Source organism: Anas platyrhynchos, chromosome 1 (assembly GCF_047663525.1).
Source record: "Anas platyrhynchos isolate ZD024472 breed Pekin duck chromosome 1, IASCAAS_PekinDuck_T2T, whole genome shotgun sequence".
Lineage (NCBI taxonomy): Eukaryota > Metazoa > Chordata > Aves > Anseriformes > Anatidae > Anas > Anas platyrhynchos.
The window spans coordinates 121,354,649-121,376,478 of NC_092587.1; the positions used below are offsets into that span (position 1 = coordinate 121,354,649).

At 35.6% G+C, this 21,830-nt stretch overlaps 1 protein-coding gene and 1 non-coding gene across 5 annotated transcripts in view; one reads left to right on the top strand and one right to left on the bottom strand.

The window, feature by feature from the left end:
* CFAP47 (cilia and flagella associated protein 47) overlaps positions 1-21,830 on the bottom strand; it is a 300,169-nt gene that overhangs the window by 208,390 nt on the left and 69,949 nt on the right. For all 4 annotated transcript variants that reach the window (XR_005262638.2, XR_011804865.1, XM_038173027.2 and 1 more), the window contains 5 exons: positions 19,890-20,085; positions 12,943-13,040; positions 12,505-12,621; positions 5,506-5,640; positions 4,905-5,017 (listed from right to left, as the gene is read on the bottom strand). Coding sequence is in view for 2 of the 4 variants with exons in the window: in XM_038173027.2 (XP_038028955.2) it covers positions 4,905-5,017; positions 5,506-5,640; positions 12,505-12,621; positions 12,943-13,040; positions 19,890-20,085 (659 nt within the window). In the remaining 2 variants the exon portion in view is untranslated. The remainder of the gene's footprint in view (positions 1-4,904; positions 5,018-5,505; positions 5,641-12,504; positions 12,622-12,942; positions 13,041-19,889; positions 20,086-21,830) is intronic.
* TRNAV-CAC (transfer RNA valine (anticodon CAC)) lies at positions 11,191-11,263 on the top strand. Its single transcript has one exon. It is a non-coding gene; the product is annotated as a tRNA-Val (tRNA).

Genomic DNA, 21,830 nt, shown 5'->3' on the forward strand with positions numbered 1-21,830 from the left:
AAGAACTTGGATTTGTGACAGACAGTTTCATGAAAACACCAGCACAGTGCTGGGAAACATCCAATGAAGTAAATGAAGTGTTAGGAATAATTAGAAAAGAAACAGAAAATATCAAAGAGAATATCATTAGGCCACCAAATCCCATCCAAAGGATAATTCTAAAGGGCTCGAGCCTTTCCTGTTTGCACCTCTTTACCTCAAAAATGTATCTAGCAAAATTGAAAAAGGCTCACCAAATTGCAGCAAGGATGACTATAGATCTATAGAATGAGTCAGTTCCTGAGCAATGGCAGCCCCCTGGGTCAGCTCCCCCCATTTTTACTGTTGGCATGATGCCACATGGGATATCTCTTTGGCCAGTGTGGGTCAGCTGTCCTGGCTGCATCCCCTCCCAGCTTCTTGGGCATCCCCAGCCCCCTCACTGGCAGGGAAGTACAAGAAGCAGAAAAGGCCTTGACATAGTGTAAGCACTGCTCTGCAACAACTAAAACACCAGTGCGTAATCAGCATTATTCTTATCCTGAATCCAAAACAAAGCATCATACCAGCTACTAGGATGAAAATTAACTCTATCCCAGCCCAAACCAGGACAATCATCTTTCTAAAAACATCTTTCAAGCAACCAAACTCTCTCTCTTTTATTGGTTATAATTCTATGTATAAAGATAAAAAATAAAACTATTTGTAGTTGTCAAATTGGCAAAGTTTAAGGCCAACATAAACAACTAGATAACACAGTCTGTAGTAGTTGCAGGCCATTATGTGCAACCATCACCCCTCAATTGTATCTGATAAGCACAGAGTTTCTGTAAGTAAGAGTTTCTTTTCTTCCCTTCGGTAGCTATCACTTTCACTACTTCCAGGTTGAGTTTGTACAGCTCCAGGTTTAAGGTGCTGTTTTTATAAAAAGTTTTGTTCTATTTTCTTTGCAGTTAAGCAGGTCCCTTTCCCAGGAAGGTAGTTTTAAATACTGATCAAGTCATCTTCAGTACTTCTCTTGCTACGGTACCCAGAATGAGTGGCTTATAGGTTTGTCTGCACCACCCAATAGAGCTCAGAGACATTCACACTATTGTTGTTGTAAACTGCAAATCTATATGGCATAGCGAATTGCCCTAGAGAATGAAAACCTCTAATCAAAGATTAATTATGTTATATGCAAGATCTGATAGTCAGCTACACCGATAATGTTCTGACACACCTCAAAAGCCAGAGGAAAACAGTATGGTCTTTGGAAGATTTTACCAATGTCCAGATGCTTAGGATTTAAGTCAATTTCACTTTGGCCAATTGACTTAAAATATTCATTCTTGGCAGATATAGGGTGTCAAGGCTTTGGTAGCAGCAAGATGCAGAAGTAGCCTCTCTGAGAAGAGACCAGGAGCTGCCCTGTGTCAGACAGACAGTTCCAGCTAGCTCATTATGGAGCCAGCATGAAAACATATATAAGAAACGGGAAAATCATCTGAAAGGCTGAGGTGCAAGGGAAAAAAGGCTGAGACACAGTAGAGGGAACATGAAGGCCAGAGAAGGAAGAGGAGAAGAGATACTCCAGGTACCAGGGCAGTTATTTCCCTACAGAACATGGAGAGGACCACAATGGAGCAGATTCCACATTGCAGCTGATGGAGCACCCCATGCTGGAGTAGTTGGATATCCTGAGAACTTTTGCCCACGGAGAACTCATGCTGGAATTAATTAATTTATTTTTTTTTTCTGCAGGACTGCAGACTCCTTAGAGCAGAGGAAAATGTGAAGATGAAGGAGCTGGAGAGAGGAACTGTTAGAAGGAGACTGAAACCACCCACTCCCTGTCTCCCCTGTGCCACTCAGGAGTGGTGGTGGGAGAATGTAAAGGAGTTGGGGGATGGAGTGAAGTTAGGTGTGGGAGAAGGGGGTGGAAAGGAGATAAGGTGTTTTTATAACTTCTATCTTTGTTTATCAGTTTTTGTTTTGACTTTGGTCACAACTCTTAAGCAATCTGCCTGTCTTTATCTCAACCCACAAACTTTGTAATTTTCTCCCCATCTTCTCTTAAGGAGGGGGAGTAGCAGGGTGGGTGTCTGGCAGTTGGCCATGGTTACTCCATGACAGCCATTGACAAGTTTCTCCAGCTAGTAGTGGACTGCAGCATACATCGTCATGCCTCTCTGATAATACAGACAGACACATATTACACATTTCCACCACTTTATCACTATTGGTTTAAAATACATGGCATCTCTATCTAATGACACATCACTGCTTCCTAATTGATTTAGGTAACTTTTCTTTCTCTTCTTTGTCACCCTTCACCTTTCCACCTTTTTTTTTTTTTTTCCCCCGATCTGTTAGTTTATCAGTTTTCCTACAGTTAATCTCTCCTAGAGAGTTCCTTCAGACTTGGCATTCATCTACAGAATCTTCTATGCCAAGTGTGCTCACCCAGCAGGACAAACAGGATTAGTCAAGAACACTTATTCCTAATAAATCAGCACTTAAAACAGTAAGTCTACACATAATAAAATAGAGGTGTAGGTTTATTATTCACATTTCTATTACTTCCCAAACCACATACCTTATTATGGTCTAACATAAAGAAACAGCAAGACTCACACCAAACCTAACAATGCTTAGAGTTCTCAAACAATTCCATCACGTTTTTAATAAAGATATTAATTAAAAAAAAAAAAAACATTTGGGGGCCAAGACTACGCACAAGATTATATTATGGTAATCACTGCAGTGGTAGTCAATGGATGACTGCCATTTCCAAAAGCTATGTTTTGCTTTGCATTTTTTCAAATTGCTATGCTTTTTTTTTTTTTTTCCCCAAATGTCTGTAGCTATATATAGTGCCAAGCAGCTCATTCATGAGGTTGTACATATTTACTTTTTACTTGTCTTTTTTATTTTTTTTTCTTCTACTTTTTAAAGGTGAAGTGAAAAACAGCTACAATATTGACCTTTCAGGAAACACATGATATTTTCTAAGATTACATTCTTATGTTAATTCTTATATGAAGAACTTGCAAAGAAAACCAAAGTAAATAAGCCTCACAGCTCACTGATAACATTACTTATTTTTCCGTTTGCATATATTTATGATAGTCACACTATTTCATATTGAAATGTTGGTCAACCTTAAAAAGCACTGTATTTATGTTAAGTCTTGAATTTGACAGTATGTTTAAAATGTTTTTCTTCTTCATGGCTTACTTTCATTCAAATGCTGACCTTTGTTTACCATTTTACAATCTCTAATCCATTTCATCTTCAAAGAAGTATATTATATAAACTTGCAGTCTAAACTTAAAAACTCTTAACTGGCTGCCAGAGTCACTGCTACATCCCTTTTACCTTCAATACTTAAACAATTTGTGATATTTCTGCATCTAATCTTAAGCCATGCTTCATAGAAAGAGCAAAATGTACTGCATAAACAAAATGCAAAAGACAGGCACATATTATGCATATTTTTGCTAGCAAAAATATTAACAAACTAAAGTTTTCCCAAATTTAAGTCTCTCTGAAATCCTTAAATGACAAAGTATTTCAGAAATTTAAGACAGAAATAATGACATTGCAGCTGCAACAGAGGGATGACGTGGGTAAAAAGTAGTAGTCTAACACTACTGTCAAATCTGTGTCATGATCTCTTAAATTTCCTGTCATGTTTCAATTAAGAATAGGAAACAAAAATCAAAATCTTACAAGGAAGAATTTTTTACCTGTTCATACTGCCATAATTCACTAATGTGAAAAACATGAGTCACACTCAGAGGAGATATTTCAATTTTAGTTGGGAAAAAAATAAGAACAACAGATCCAAGCAGCCCAGTTTTTAATTGAACACATTCCTAGTGTTCCACTACAGTTAAATTAGTTGTATCTCCAAAGACTTGCTCCATTTCCATACTGCTAGACTTATGTGGAGCACAGTAACTAGCAGGGTGCCCTGGAAGTCGATATTGGGTCCAATCCTGTTCAACATCTTCATTAATGATCTGGATGATGAGGTAAAATGTACCCTCAACAAATTTGCAGATGACACAAAACTGGGAGGAGTGACTGATATACCGAAGGGTCATGCTACCATTCAGAGAGACCACAACAGGCTGGAGAAATGGTCTGACAGGAACCTCATGAAGTTCAGAAAGGAGAAGTAAAAAGTCCTACACTTAAGGAGGAATAGCCCCAGGCAACAGTATATGATGGGAGCTACCCAGCTGGAAAGCAGCTTTGCAGAAAATGCCCTGGGGCTCCTGCTGGATGCCAAATTGAATATGAGTCAATGCACTTGCCACTAAGAAGGCTAACGATATTCTTGGTTTCATTAGGTAAAGTATAGCCAGCAGGTTGCGAGGTGATCCTTCTCTGCTACTCAGCATTGGCGTGGCTGGACATGGAGTGCTGGGTACAGTTCTGAGCCCTCAACTAAAAGACAGACATCAACATACTGGAAAGAGTCCAGTGGAGGACCACAAATATGATGAAGGGATGGGAGAAGCTCTCCTATAAGTAAATTCAGAGAGCTCAGACTGTTTAGCCAAGAGAAAAGAAGGCTCAGGGGGATCTTTTCAAAGTATATAAAAAATGGAAATGAGGGTGCCAAGAAGACAGAGACAGAGACAGGCTCTTTTCCATGGTGCCCGGTGACAGGACAAGAAACAATGGGCACAAACTTGAACACATGAGGTTCCATCCAAACACCAGGAAGCGCTGTGCAGGTGATGGCATACTGGCACAGGTTGCCCAGAGAGGTTATGGAGTCATCCGCCTTGAAGAGACTCAAAAGTCATCTGGGCAATCTGCTCTAGGTGCCTCTGCTTGAGTAGGGGTGTTGGACTAGACATCCGTCCCAACCTCAGCCATTCTGTGATTCATATAGCTCTGTGATTCATAACACTAAAATCATTACTTACTTGGAAGAAATGACGATAGTGTTTCCTTTAGGTAATGAGAAGTCATCAGCATCTCTTCCCACAAGAATAGCGTTATACACCAAAGTTTTAATGCTAGGGTTTTTCAGACGCACCTATCACAACAACAACAAAATTAGCCAAATTTTATTCATTTTTAAAGCACATAAAAGTTCTTCAGCTAGGTTTCAAAATGCAAATGAAGGATACCACAAAATAAGAAAGTATTTCAAATAACAGTGCAAATCATTTTTCTCCCTAAGAAGCACAGATGTCCCACAGACTGTCTGACCTGTTTTTCTGAGTACTTCTTTTGTAATGTAATACCTATGCCAGCTATTAATCTCTTATTCCTCTCTATCTTTATCCCAAAAACCAGTTAAATTCATAGATTTTTCTGTGCTCATAAGCACAGGGGGGAAAACAGAAATCAGCATCCCCATCCTGAAGAGAAAAATATTCTTCGCTCTTCTACATTTAGTAGTCAAACGACATGACACTCATTCTTTGTTGCAGTATATACATAATATAATAATAATAATATATACATGCAGCATGTTTTAACATTGTTCTTTTACAGATCTAAATTCAATGGTATCAGTACCTGTTTAACAACAGTCGCATGGAGAGCACCTGTAAATTCTATAGTCTCCTTAGGTAAGTAGTGAGGGAGGCTTTCATATAGGTAGACACACAGAATAAGCATCATGACTGGGTTTGGATCACAGATGTCAGTGGCCTAGTATTGAAAACCAAAAAGAAATAATTACCAAATATTCAGCAACTGCAAAACAGGTCAAAGCTTTAGTCTTCAGAAATTCTAGTAAATCACTGGAAAGAGAAGTATAAACTCTTCCACCAGGCACGTGAACTTGATTAGACAGAAGTCTAATCAAATAATGAAGATGGGAGTGGCTTCCCAGATAAATACAGGCAGGAAAGATCAGCCACAGATTTAAACAACAAGCTCCTAAATCAGGCTAATTAAGTATTTTAAAATTTCATGCATAGTATCTTGTAAAATAATGTTATTATAATAAAGTTGTCCATAATACACTCCATTTTTACAATTACAGTTAACTTCTCTGCTAAATTAAATGTCAAGTCCTACAGAAAAATGTACACACCTGGAAGTAGATCTAAGCAGCAAAACACTGCATTAGAAGGTCATCCTATTAAAAAGTGTTTTTGTTTTGTTTTGTTTTTCCATTTAAGACACTTTGTTTGGATTCCCATAACTGAGACTCTTTTAATATAGCAATACTTTGAAAAAGATGTGTGTACTATGTGCACCTACTTCCCTTAAACAGAGCTATATAAAGAACACCTTGTAACATGACTTGAAAATCAGCAAGCAGATAGGTATAGAGAAAAGACTTGCTATAGACTTGCTATAGGAAACTGTACTGTGAGATCTCTCACTAGAGAAGTGCAACTCTAACTGAAATCTGCCAGGTGACAGCAGCTGTGGTAGTATAGTGAGGATTAACAACAAATCAAAAATAAATAAATACAGTCCATCTAATAAAATGTGCCATTAAATAAAGTGAATAATATTGAATAAAGACTCCAGTTTTTGGCACCACCACCTCTGCAAAATATTTAAACACTTCATTTTTTTTTATATTAAAAAAAAAAAAAAAAAGAATCACTCTAGAAAACACATGGGTTCATGGGTGAATATTATTCCCACTGTAACTTTTTAGGATCTTACAACTACTCTAAATAGCAATCTAGGAGGATAACATTGTATAAATTTAATTTTCTTTTCCCACTTTTTCAGGAAATTTTAAAACTTACTGACAAACTATTAAAATTTCCAGGGCTCTCTTAGAATAATAAATATTGCTATATATTAATATTTATTCTCTAAACTAGGAGGTCCTTTTCACAGGACCACATTTTCAGCCTCCACATTACTTTTATGAGTACCTTTTTTGTCTCTTATGCATGTCTTTAAGACAGCAAAAGAGATGTACAGGTATTTATGCTATCACTATAGTCTGAGTTATATTTTTTTTTCCAATTTATTAAAAGTTTTAAATTAGAGCACATACTGCTTATTGATTTTTCTTCTTTTGACATTATTAAAATGCAATATTAGCTGAAATTTATTGCGTAAAACATAGGACTATAAAACAGCGACTGAGATGTAACTCCTAAGACAGCAGCACTAAGAAAGCAAAAGGATCCATCAATCCAAGCACAACAGCTCCACTCCCTAACTGCTTCTACCTAATGACTGATGGACCAGCAACTGTCAAAGCTTTACTTCAGCTAGCAAAAGCTACATTTTGACATAATGATTCTGTGAAGTGAAAGGGTATAAAGGGCAAAAATTTACAGCTGTAGTGGAGCCACCTTCTTCAAACACAATGTAAAAAACCTCAGTTGCTTAAAGCAAATATTCAACAAAGAAAAACCTTTATACAAAATAAGAACCTAACAGCAGACTATTGGCTCAGACTATGGGCCAAAAGAGTACCAATTAGATATCCTTTTCCAAGTGTAGCTACAAGCTGATGCCTAAATGAAAATCATTAGAGGGTTAAGTACACTTGAATATTTTCCCAGTTATAGGCTATTTTCAACACGAGTCTTCCTGAACCACATGACTTCTATCCACCTAGAAATCCTCAGTGGATTTGGACACCATAGTATAAAAAAGGATGTAAAGCCATTAGAGTGTCCAAAGGAGGGCAGCGAAGATGGTGAACTGTCTGGAGGACAAGATGTATGAGGAGCGGCTGAGGTTCCTTGGTTTGCTCAGCCCAGAGCAGAGCAAGCTGAGGGGAGGCCTCATGGCAGCCTGCAGCTCCCTCACGAGGGGAGCTGAAGGGCAGGTGCTGAGCTCTGCTCTCTGGGGACAGAAACAGGACCCAAGGGAATGGCATGGAGCTGGGACAGGGGAGGGTCAGGCTGGGGGTTAGGGAAATGTTCTGCACCCAGAGGGGGGTCAGGTACTGGGACAGGCTCCATTGGGCAGTGGTCACAGCAATGAACCTCCCAGAGTTCAAGAAACATTTTGAAAGTGCCCTCAAGACACATGGTCTGGTATTTCAGTGGCCCTGTGTGGACCCAGATGGTCGACTGGATGAGGATTGTGGGCGCTCATGAACATCCAACTCAGGATATTCTATGGTTCTGTGACTTCTCTTCCAAGCATATATAGAGTCTCTCTCTGAATCTGTGTAAAAATTGTAAAAGCATCTTAAGAGAACACTGTCACAGCTGAAACAAGCACCAGCTGGAACATCATACTGTGGGTGAGCCCATGGCAGAGTGGGGCAGGGCCAGGCAGCCCTGGGGCTGATGTGGGGTCCTGGGCCTGTGCAGGTGCTGGAGCCCTATGGGGCTGCTGAGCAGTAGTCAGTGTGTCCTCACGGCCTTGAGAGTGATTAAGTCTAAATAACATTCAACCTACGTCATTTGATGACTCTAAGACTGTCATTTAAGCAAAAACATGATTAAGCAAATCATGTTTTAGCAAGGCTGCAAGGAAACCAGAAGGAGCTCCTTGAACAGATAGACTCCTAATGTCTGCTTTAGGAAGAGGAACCTCTCTGTCCCCATACCCTAAAGCATTACATGGAAGGGTAGGAGGGAAAGAAAAAAAAAAAAAGGGGTGGGGGGGGAGAATCTGAGTAGTGGAAAAGATTATGAGTCTTGGCTAATGGACTAAAAGCAGAGGAGGAATGTGGCCCTTTCCTACAGGATAAGTATTATTTAATGAAAGATGACTTAAATGAAGACAACTTCATAGACTTATCATTGAGTACAGTTCAGCACTAATTAAAAGAAATGTCTGTAATCCTGCAAATTAAACGTGCAATAATGTGCTCTATGTGCTTTGTACTACAGCACACAAACTTTTGTTTTGTTTGGTACACAATATAATAGGAAGGAGAAAATTGACAAGATACATTAGAAATGACAAAACCTTACCATATTTTAACCTACATACATATTAAATTCACCTTGTATAGCACCTCACTAGGTAAATTCCAAGTAGTCTTCTGTTTTGTCATGTTGAAGGTTGTAGGAGTGTCCATATTATCAACTATATTATCCATGTTATCAATAAAGCTGAGTTCCAGCCAAATGCTCTTTATCTATTGCTCTGATTTTTTAGGCTTACAGATCAAAGCATATGCTTGTTTATATACTTTTATGTGGATGCTTAGGAAGATTCAGTCTTTTAAAACTCTCTTCAAGTGTTTTTCAAGCCTAGTTGAGGTGCTATGTAAGATACAGTCTAATAAAGATATATACGAGAAGGCAATTGCTACACTAACAAATAAAAGTGATTTTTAAGCTCTTTTCTATTTTCTGTATGTAAGACAGCACATCGACATTAGATTCCTATCTCAGGCAAACCAAGATATTTGCATTTGTGTTACAGATTGGCAGATAGATAGAGGGTTCTATCTGTGTCTTTGCAGTATCATAAAAATTTTAATCAAGTAACTAAGAATTACAAAAGAGTGCTTTTCCTTAAAGTTAGTCTTGTCAAGAAGTTTTCACATTTGTCAAACTAATGGCTTCTTACTAAAGTATAGCAAAATGAAGACAATAGAAGTACGAGTGTAGCATTTAGTGTCAGCCAGGAAGTTTTCTTTCTAGGTGTACCGGTAGACTAACTGCAGGAAAAATTCAAAGATTTTCCAGAAATTTTAAATTCCTTTCCTCCATTGGCTGCTGACACCATTTTCCTTCTCTCCTTCATTTCACACTCAAATCTTATGGTTATCATCTGTGCCCCCTTTTCTTCCTCATTTGGTCATGCTATTGCCCAGTTGCACTGTGTTCTACACCACAGCTATAATGAATTCCTCTCTGTGTTTCAGCAGAATAGGCACATTCATTTTCAGCTTCTTAACACTCTGACTTTACTCACAACATGTTCTATACTTTTTTGAAAATATACTCCATTTCACTTGGTCCCAAATTTTTGTTGGCCTCAGTTTTATGTCAGTGGCAAATTAGGATCCTCTGCTGGCTATCCCCTATCACAGCATCCTCTCTCCTAATCTATCCTTGTTACGTACATTTCCAGCAAATCACTGTTATCCACCATCCTATCTTACTTTCAATTGGATGTTCTTCAAATCGAAGTGCTTTAGAACTTAAAATAGCAAACAGAAAGAAAAAAATACATAGAAAGACACCATTAATACTCCAGGATTGAACTGTCAGTCATGATCAGAAAGTGGAAACAAAGAATTGCTTGACAAAAGTACTATATCTTAAACCTATATCTTAATCCTTAAGAGGATTTAAAAGCCTTGAACCCCATTAGAGATATGTATCATTTAAGCTTGCAGCTGAAGTCTTCCAGACAGTTAAATTTATTATTACAGAATCTTAGATTTTAAAGTGATTGAAAATGCCATCTGTTCTAGACCTGATATATGTCACAGCTTGCACTGTCACCACCATTTTTGCATTAATTAATGCAAAACTGTGCTGAAAGTTCAGAAGTAATGACTGCCTGATAGTCAAGAACTTTGCCAATACTGTTGGAACATTTTAACTTGCTAAATTTAAGAAACAGGACTATCAGAGAAAAATCCCAAACTAGGACACTTCAGCAAGTGGATGCATGTGTGTATTTTGCTGCTTTTACTGCTGAAGAACAAGTTTAAGAAATTTCTACAGTATTCTTGGAAAAGTATGTATGAATTCCAGTAAGCCTATGTAAGAAGTATTCCTTACATTCTCTATTGTTTTACTTTCCAGGATATTTTGGTTTTAGACCACACCTTAATCTACAATTAAATGCAGATGTTGAAGATCTGAGATCTGTTCCTTTTTCTAGTGTTGACTGATTATATAGTTTTGTTTAAATTCTTAATATATACAGAGATTAACTTTCCCATCTACAAAAACATCAATACCTTAAAAATATGGTGAACTAATCATATTACTACATTGTAGTCTTAAAACACACTAAGTGCACTAAAACTGCATGTCCTAGAGTTCTGCTTCCACCTTGAATATGGTTAACTCCTTTTACTTATCAGCCATTCAGCCTCTGCCTTCATGTGCTGTACTGGCTGCTTTTCATATTACAAAATGAACCAAAAAACACCTTTATTTTCAAGATTATACCTATATTGTCTTCTTATGGTTCCTGTCAGTTATAAGTATATGAAATGGATTTTCTTGGCCTGTAATAGCAAGGACATTTATAACAGCCTATAAATATCAGGAGGTGGTAGCAGAAAAACAGCTAGTACAACTGGAAACAGCATTGTTAATTTTGCACTGCAAATCACATTTTAGGCAGGTTTCTGTAGTGTAGCGGTTATCACATTCGCCTCACACGCGAAAGGTCCCTGGTTCGATCCCAGGCAGAAACACTTAATTTTGGGAGTATTTAAGGAAAGGTTGGACTTGGTGCTTAGGGACATGGTTTAGTGGGTGACATTGGCAGCAGGGTGATGGCTGGACCAGGTGGTCTTTTCCAACCCTAATGATTCCACAATTCTATGAATGGAAAAAAAAAAGTTGTAATTGGGCTTCCTTTCATATCACCACACCTCCGTCTCTGATTCCTAATACTATTCATTCCTTTGGAAAGGTTCTTCGTACACAGACAAATACTATGTCTATTCTACTATGTATATCTATCTATGTATACATAGATATACATAGTACATATATACATATACACATAGTACATGTACACATCTACTATGTATATCTACTATGTATATCTATCTTCTTGTCCTTCTAGCCAGCTCAACATGCCCCACACCCACCTCAGCCCATCACAGTCCCTGACATTCATTTTGCTCATGATGGAAACTGAACCACTCTGCAAATTAAGATGATGATTAAATTTAACTGAAACAGTTGTTACTAATTTTGATAAGGATAGGACTTTAATCAATAAGTGAGCAAAGGAGAAGTGAATCAGCTATACAGAAAATTTGGAGGTAACAGAGCTTAAACTGATGGAATTGAGCTGTGAGGTGTGCTACCAAACATATAAAAATGATCCCAGGTGAACTATAGATTAATGCAGAGCTAACAAACAACATCAATGTCACAGGAGGAATCCCAGTGAAGGACTGCAGAGGTTGATGGCTTTCACAACAGCAGTCCAAGGGTACTGACTTCAGTGTGGAACAAACCTGGGACAGAACACTCATGAGTGTGCATGATTTAGATAGAGTCACCTAAATGCCACCAGACATTTATATATATGAATATTTTTACCACTCTTTCTTATGTTTAAGTGCAGGATGATTGTTGTTATATATATTTTTAATTTGTCTTAGAATGTTAATAATAAATTCTACTCAGTCTTTCATTTTGTGCTTTCGATGCTAGAAACTGAAATTAATAAGTCTTGTTATAATCACCTAGTTTCATCTATACAGTTCTACAAATCAAGGAATTATGGAAATTACTTGTTATTAAGTGTATTTATATGAAGCAGTATTTTGATTTCCATCATACAGTAGCACATCATGGAATAAAACTGATTCACTGAAATCTCATCTCAATTTGATATACAATATTGCTATTATAAAAGTTAAAAAAAAATCAAAAATAAAACAAAGTATGTGAGTAAAGATGGTATAAAATCATTTACCTTTATGTCTATAGTCAGATTGACAGCGTGCATAGCATTCACAAGTATCAAACAGTTGTGCAGAAACTGTGCAGGAGTTTTTGCATTAGTATACATCCTTACAAAGTGAGTAGCAATCTAGGGAAGATACAGAAATCAAACTTTTCATATTCCACTCAGCAAAACTAGTATGTTTGCATTTTCATTCTTTGAGAAATCCATAAGATCTAAATTTTGAACTAAAATTTTCTGTTAAGAATATACCAGAGAAGAGAAAAAGTAATCACTTTTTCAGAAAATCAGAAGAGAAAAATAATCACTCTGCACTCACTAAATGGTATTTTGTTTTTAAAAACCATACAAGTCAACAATTCCAAAGGAAAATAAGGCCTGAGTAAATCCACTTAATTAATATTGCCCTGTGTATAAAACATGCATGATATTAAGAGAAGTCCTTACCAAGTACGGACAATAAGCTGCCAGCTGTGCTGCCAATACCAGACCATCTAGAAGATCTCGGTCAAAATTCACTATCCATCTCATTGGTGGTACTTCACCTGATTTAAAAACAGAACAGGATGAGTAAATTAGACCCTCTCTCCTGACACGCCTAATTTTACTCTGGATAGATATAAAGACTTTATGAAACAACTGAGTAGAGGAAAGAACAGAAAAAGGAAAGACGCCACATTCACGTGTAGAATTTCTCAGGCATAATTCTCCTTCAGAGCCATTCCTGGAAACATGAAAAATCTCACCTAGAGTATTGTAACTATTATGCATACATTATGATACAAATGTCAGAGTATTCATCACAACTGGAGGGACGGTAGATAAGCTAAACCTAACCTCAACAGATAGCTGTAAATTTAGCTGTCATACTTAGGTACATAATCACGTAAATTATTAGGTAGCTAGGCATAAGGTTCATGCAGCTACTGAAACTCACAAAAACATGCACAAATCCTCTACAGTTGAAACATTCAAGCATATAGGAAATAATAGGTTATTAATTTTCTTCAAGGTCATATTAAATTATTTGGCACTTATTTAATAAATGCAATATAAATGAAAGCTCAAAGCTCAGCTCCTCCAGCACAGATCACTACTTCTATGTTTCAGTTTTAAATGCCTATGCTTCACAAAGTTAAGATTATTCATCATGTATCTTATACTTTTATTTAAAATAAAACTGATTGTTAAGAAAGTAAATTTTATGAGTATTTCATATTTCAAGCATTCCGTATCCTAAACATTTATCCCAGCATTTAAACAGCACAATTCTGTTTTACCATAAGAAACCATTTGAGTAATAGTCATCTGAAAACTCTCTTTTCAAAAATTTATTTATTTAAAAAAAAAAAAAAAAACTCTTCAAAATTCCCAAATATTTGAAACCTGAGATACTCTCTGAAAAAAAAAAAAAATTCTGACATATCAATAATTGTTTTAAATCAGTGACTATATCCAATTACTGGTACCTTGCTGTCGAGATAATATACAGTTTTTAAAACACAAGCACAGAGAAGCTGATCCTATTTTTTTAAAGGAGAAGAATCAGGTCACAAATATTCAAGGACTGAGTCAAGCCTTCTCTGTTGGGTTATCTTCAGTTTCTTCCAACTTCTATGACAAAAATGGCAATTGCTTAATTTCCTTTGTTTTCCTTACTGTCTAAAGTCCCAGCTCACAAATTTAGTGAATGCTTTGGACCTCAGTTATTGGCAGGGTTTTCAGATAGTCTGAGATCATGCTTTCTCATAAAGGACAACTTATATAGCTTTTATTTCACTATATATTCAGACAGTGTATTCTTTACCAACTTCAAAGCTTCCTAGATTGAAAAATACCCACCAATATGCTATGGAATGATCCAAAATTTCATATATTTCAAAAAAATAAATATATCATTTTAATAGAAATTTTATGTAGAAATGTTTTTTCTTTCAAAAGTGCTACCATAAAAAATAAATTTAAAAAAAATCGAAAACTAAACAGCTATGATGGTAATCACAGAATCACAGAATTGTCTAGGTTGGAAGAGACCTCAAGATCATCGAGTCCAACCATATTTTGTACCATGTTATATCTAGATCCAAATGTAATGATTTTAAGAATAGTCCACCATCTTCCTTAGCAAAAGAATATGGAGACTCCAGTACCTGACACAAAATTAATTTTAAACAATAGGAGCATAAAATGTTTTATCAAGTTACATATTTCAGACCTTTCTTTCAAATCTGTCCTTACTATGAGCTTCATTCTACAAGATCATACCTATGAAAGCAGGTAAATAGCGTTTGTTCTAAAGAACTCAACTTTTACATCCAGTACAATACCTTGCCTGTACTCACTCACTTTTTTGGTATCAAATGCAGTTGCAAAATTGCCATTAGTAACAGTGATGAAGCTATATGTGATGTTGCTAATGCCAGGTTACAACATATCACTACCAGCTTGCTTAACCTCCAGAAGTACAGTTAAATCAAATTTGCAAATAAGTAGCTATTGTCACCTACAGGTATAAATCTGGTTGTGGAACTCCTCATTTACACCAAATGGATGAGTTGTAAGTTTATAAAATTGTTTTATAGGTGTTGCAAATATTATGTTTCATACTAAATTTAAAAGAGAAACTACCCACAAATAAAATAGAAGAAATAAAATAACAATGGAGCAAATTATTAGTGTGTTCAGAGAAAATCATATATTAATGCAAAGTAAATACATCAAATTATAATCTCAAACCAAAATGAGTTCCAGAGAAGACTAATTTTTAAGTATTTGCTTTCATAAAACAACCTAGCTAACACACAATAGATTTTTTTCTAACTGTGACTTCCTATTTCATGGAAGACTGAAGTTATTACAGAATTTTCAGGGATGGTTCATGAATACTTAGATGAAAAATGTTGATGTACATGTGTTTTGCAGCAGGGGGTGCTGGTTCATTATTATCCTATTAAGAATTAAGACAGACCCTCAGACTTCATAAAGTATCACTGACATTTAGGAAAAAAAAAAAAAAAAGGATACTGCTTAATTTCAGCATCACAGAATTGTAGGGGTTGGAAGGGACCTCAAAAGATCATCAGGTCCAACCCCAATAGGTTGCAGCTGCACTGTGCCATCAAGAAAAATACTATACACTTAAAAACAAACATGACTTCCTGCTTGTTGTAGCAGTCAGTTGAAAAGGTTCTTTTTTTAGTTTCACGCTCACATTCTCTAATGTGAGAATTTAAGATGATGTTTGGTCTAACTAAGCACTAGAGCTGTGACATTATTACTGCAAAATAATTTCAAGCAGGGTGCTAAATACTATGTTTTAACTGCTAAAATATTTCAGTGGAAAAATGAATGTATCAAAACATTCAGTGGAAAAGTAATTAGATTATTAGTAACAAATTACACTTAGAAAACACTTATTCAATTTACGACAATCCCCTGCAGTATATTCTAAGCAAAATTTATCTGTCTTAATTTGTTTGTTCATGTACAGAATACAGATGCCTCAGCATCTGAAAAACTTTAATGTCTATCATTCCATGTCAACTATTTGCAGATATTCAAACACATGAACATAGCTGAAGTGAGAAAGTATAGGAGCACATGCTGCACAAGCTTACCAAATAGGGCATGTAAATTCATCGTGAGTTTATTCTGGGACATTGATTAATTTAGTTTTTGCCTTCTTCAGTATTTATGCTTGTTTAATGTTTCCTACTCATTCTCTAAAGTGACTTCAAACACAATTTCAAATGAAAGTAAAGATCAACAGGTTAATGAGTTTGAAATCCAATGGCTGCACAGCTCCATCTCATTACAGTATTCAAGGCCCCTTCCACCTAATTAAAACCAATTACTATGCCAACTACTTTCAACGAGATGTCTCTCACAATGGTAAGTTCTTGGATCTAAACAGATGTAACTCTGGCCTACCTCTTCCACCCTCTCCTTCCCAAAATAACTATTTACCATATCAGAAGACAGATGGAAATCTTACTATGAATTAATCACCATATAACATATGATATCTCATATGCTAATTATAATTGCATTGTTTTTAAGCAGTCTCTTTTCTTCTGGTAAGACCTAAGCTGTTACTTTGTTCCACTTTCATGGTTAAAAATTCATCTCTAATAGTTGAAATAAAGGAACTGGGTTAAAAGTAAAAATGATCACTCTCCACTCATCTCCAAAAGTCTTCTAGGACATACCAAAAAAAAAAAAAAAAATTAAGTGACTACCTAAAAACTCTCCTTTTCTGAAGAAAGTTTCAAATAAATTTATTTTATTGTGGTTGTTTCATTAATAACAACAGAAAGAAAACTGAATAAATATACATTTACATTCAAAATACAAAATTACATTGACAGTGGGAACCAGACATTGCTGTTAAATGGCTCTGTGGCATACACAAATTTGTTGGGAACAGAAGTATCAAATTACAGTATCAAGTAAAATAGTATGATGTCAGAGGTTCACATAGGTTTAAAACACAATCATACAAATCCACAGAATAAAAATCTAGTGCAACCTTCAGCCACAGAAGTACCACCTCCATTTCGAGTAGTCTTGAATATCAAGTTAGGTAATATCAGATTGTGGATGAAGAAAGTATTGTCATATGGTTGCACAGTATCTTAAGCATTTTCTATTGCAGATATAGAGCTAGACCTCTAAACTAACAGACTAAGTCCTTTTTAAAGTAAATTACTGCAGTAATAATGGTTTCTAATATTATATAACACCTTCCTATTCTGGTATCTGCAAATCTCTGGAGGTAGAACGAATCTATAGTTATAATAATGCCTATAGTCCTGTCTCAATAGCTTAACTCTGGTACTGAATAAGACAAACATTTACACAAGAAATATGTAGCAATAACTTTTTCTGTAATTTCTGCCATTATAACTAGGGCAAAGTTTAAAATGATTCTACTGAGGTATACAGTACAGAGCATAAGAAAGATGAGATCTAAAATGTATTTAGGACTGATAACTGATTTGCTTTCAGCACATACTACATGTGCAGACTGGTAGGCAAACTATAGTGTCTACTTCAGGCAAGATACAACCTTTGCTCTTGCAAGCTAATAGTTATTCTTCTAAGAACTCCTGAAATCTCAGGCACAGATCAATTTAATACCAGTCAGTTCATAATTCTAAGCAGAAAAGTTCAACAAAAACCACATGGGACAATGACAGGAAAACAGATACACTGCTGATTTGTCTCATTTATTCCCATCTGTTACAGAAGGCTTTTTACCCCAAGGCATGAACATTTACCTTTCTGTTCCTGTTAAAATTTTCTCATCATCTTTCATTATCTATGCTGTTATGTTTTATTTCCACTGATTCTTCTCCCAAATAATCTCTTAAATTGACATTTTTTTATGCAGCACATAAAAATAGTGTTTCCTTATATCAGTATCCATTTTGTTGCTTTTAAACAGAAAATTTTCAGGTGTAAAGAGAAGCAGTTTTTAAGTCACTGAATGATAATAAAAGCCACTAAATCAATGTGTCACTTTCAACACATTTTTTTAAATCACAGAACACTATTTCACTTATAAACTGCTGTGACTTAAAATGGAATAAATCACAACAATTCATTACAGTATACCTGGCTTCTATGTTGGCTTCAGAATGAATACTATAGCCCCTGCATCACCTTATTTAATCATAAAAAAATAAAAAAGTGAAATACCATTCTCAATAAAATTCACCATTTGATATTTACAATGTATTAACAGGATCTTTATTAATCTTCATAGACCGAAATTTGGTTTCCCCTCACAAAATGTCTGAAGTTGTATTACTAAATCCACAGCCATACCATACTAAATCTACATATTTGGCATGCACTATAGAAGAAGCACTACTAGAAAAATAATCCAAAAGCTTATTTACCCAAGAAAAAATAAATACCAATGTACAAACACTGTAAAGAGTCTTGTTTAGCTGTAAGTAGAGTAGCTGTCTAGGCATCTCAGGACGTAGTGCAAAGGAAATATAGGTGTTATTAAAGTTTACAATAAAGACAACACACAGTGGGGTTGAGGAATGTATCCTTACACCATTTATGGTGAACCATAAAACCGGCCAGGTAGCTAGCCATTCTTTCTGCAAATTGTCATCCACACACATGGAACTCAGATTACACAATACAGCAACTTGCAGTAAAAGGAGAAGAGTGCTCCTTACTTTAAGACAGCTTCACTAAAGCTGACACTAGACACAGATAATAAGAAAATGTTACATTGCAAATATACATGTACTTACGTACTACAGGGCGTGTTACCTTAGCTAGGCAAGCTCCCTATGTCAATCATAAAATCAGAACCAAACTATGAGTTGAAAGGTAAAAATCTGTTTCTGTTGAATGCACAATGTATAGACTGACCTTTCATCTTATCAGCAGAATTATTCAACACATTTTAGAATATCCAGTATACTTCTATATAGATAAAACAAGAAACGCGATGGGATATTCAAAATATATTCAAGTTAGGTAATATGCCCAAATGAGACTTCCAGAAAATTATACGCAAATAGATTATCCATAATTCACACAGGTCAGAAATTACTCATGGCACAATGACACTAGACAATCTTTTCCATATGTGGCTTATTAGCCGTTTTTTTGGAGTTCTTCATTGATCATCATCATACTGCCTCTTCTTAGTTTTAACTACCCATTCAAATTAATGATGAAAAATAGCATGAGGTTAAGGTCAAGAATCAGAAGGGAGAAATCTTACCAGGAAATAATAATAATAGTTGCTACTGGTTGAACAGTGGCAGATCAGTTTTACCAGATGTGAATAACAGAACTGGTTAGGTCAGTCTTTAACTGAACAGTTCATTTTGTCTAATCTTACTCAAGCCATCATGAGGAGTCAAACTGACCTTGCAAGTAGGGCAAGAGTTAAAAAATGGTCTGCATCACATTCCTATATGGCATTATAGTTAAGTCAATATGAAAGTTATTCTAAAAATTCTGACAAACCTAGCCTTCAAACACATCACTATAAGCACAAATACTAACAACTACATATGCCTGCAGGCAGGAAAATTAAGAGAAAGTGAGTACTATTAGCACCTCCTTCCTGCAGTCATTAATGGAAAGGAGAAACTGGGAAAATTCAGCACAGGTCACCCTTTATGCTTAGTTAGAAATGATAAGAACACAAAGAACAACAGGAGGTAGATCCTGAACAGTGTTAGTCAAAAGACATTCATCATGTAACCCAGAAACACAAGAAATGGAAATATGCATGGGTAGGCAATCCCCCCCCCAAAAAAAACTTTCAGTGGCAAGTTGTCACGATATCTCTATGAATCATATTATTTCTACAAAAGGAATATAGAAGTGAGAGTATAGTGGGGAAAAAAAATCACCTTTTTGACCATCTTTCCACACAATTTTTCGATTCTTCTCATAATGTTTATTTAACCAAGTAAGGATGATTCGTTCATACGGAGAATATATGTTACTGGATAAAGGTTCTGATTTTATTCTTGGCATGTTCAGCACATTTTCCAAATTGAACGGATCGGTGGTCTTGCGCAAAGAAACACGAGGAAGAACAAACACCTGAAATTAGAAACCATGTTTTTAAAAACAAACTATAAAAAGAACAATTTCAAGTTGAATATTAAAAAGTAACACTTCACAAACAAACAGTTTTCTAGTTTAGTAAGTATTTTAGAGATTACACATAAGCATAACTGTGTAACAAAGAACAAAGTTGCAGAGGTTTGGGGGAAATCTTTTACTTCCTTAAAAAAAATACAAATACTTTGTTTCCATATTTTTCCCCAGTTTTGATGAACTGGATGACATCACTGGATCGTGTATCACTGTGTACATTTAAAAAACAAACAAACAAAAAACAAACTTCTAATTACTGAACTGCTAAAATGATCTGCAGTACAATCTATACAACAAAAAATCTTTAAGTTATTTCATGGCACAGTTGTGCCTTTAGATGCAGATTACGCTGACTGTTCCTCCTGAAAAATAAACCATGTTACAGTGTCTACAGTAAAATTCTTTGTACTCAGAGCTTACCGATTAAGTCTTACACAATCCCACATTAAAAATATAAGAAATTATATACATATTTATAGATGTATATAGAATATAAAAAAATATAAAGTTAAAATTAAAAAATCTATACAGTACTCAATAACTTTTTTTTTTCAAATTGAAATGGTGTAGAAAAAGATATTTGAAGGAGGAACAAAGAACTTGGTTTTCAGAAAGAGAAGGAATACAACTGTTTTGGTCCCAACCAACTTCATCAGTCAGGTCTGAACCCTTTGACCAGTGACTAAAAGCATCAAGAATCCTGTCCGTTTTGCATAAATGCTAACTACACTGCATCAGCTCCATGGTTTTCTTTCAGTTACTCTGAACTGTAACAGCTTGCACCCTTTTTATTATTATTATTTTGTTTCTCTTCCTACTAGTTTCTGACTACTGCAGCTTGTAAAAGATACGTTAGAGAAAGCATCAATTTCTTGAAGCAAGGTGTTAGAACTTTTTCATCCCTCCATTTGCTGCAGATGGAGATGAACCCTCTTGCATTAAGTATGACACAGTTACAGCCATGTGACTTAACAGCTCCCACATCTATATTTGGATTTCCTTCTTAACAGAAAACATAAAGGACACCCACCATTGCTTTCAACTTTTTCTGAAGAAGACGTTTTATGACACGGTAATATATAAAACCTAGTTAACTATTAACATGCATGAGACCAAATTGTAGCATCCATGTTGAACTACAGTAAAAAGAAAATGGAATCACCTTGAAGCATTTCAGCTCAGCATAATCTAGTTACATGCAGACATAGCTGAACTAACTTAATTTCTTTAGAACTATTTTGATTTCTGACCTTGATGCTTTATTGAGATGCATAGGAATATCTTAAGACAAAAAGAAATCTCAAACTTTTTACATCATCATCCTCAGATAGAAATCTGAAGAAAGCAACAACAACAAAAAAGCAAGTAAATAAACGTGGTTTCATGCATTTCTCAAAAGGCATCGTCCTTGCAGGTTAATTTATTGCAATGTTCCTTCTTCAGAATAACCTGACATTCTATCAAAAGAATGAAAACAGGAAAAAGTAATGGCAACTACGTTTAGGAGAAAATATGCAATGTTGTTTACCCATCAAACATTCTTTTACTGTCTTTTACCAAGAAAATTCAAATCCATCCTAATTCAAGATGTCCATATCTACATTACTATTTAGATCCTGTTGAGGGAACAGGGCATTAGCATATAGTACACTGTATCTACAAAATTTTTCCGAGATAAAGTTAGGAAA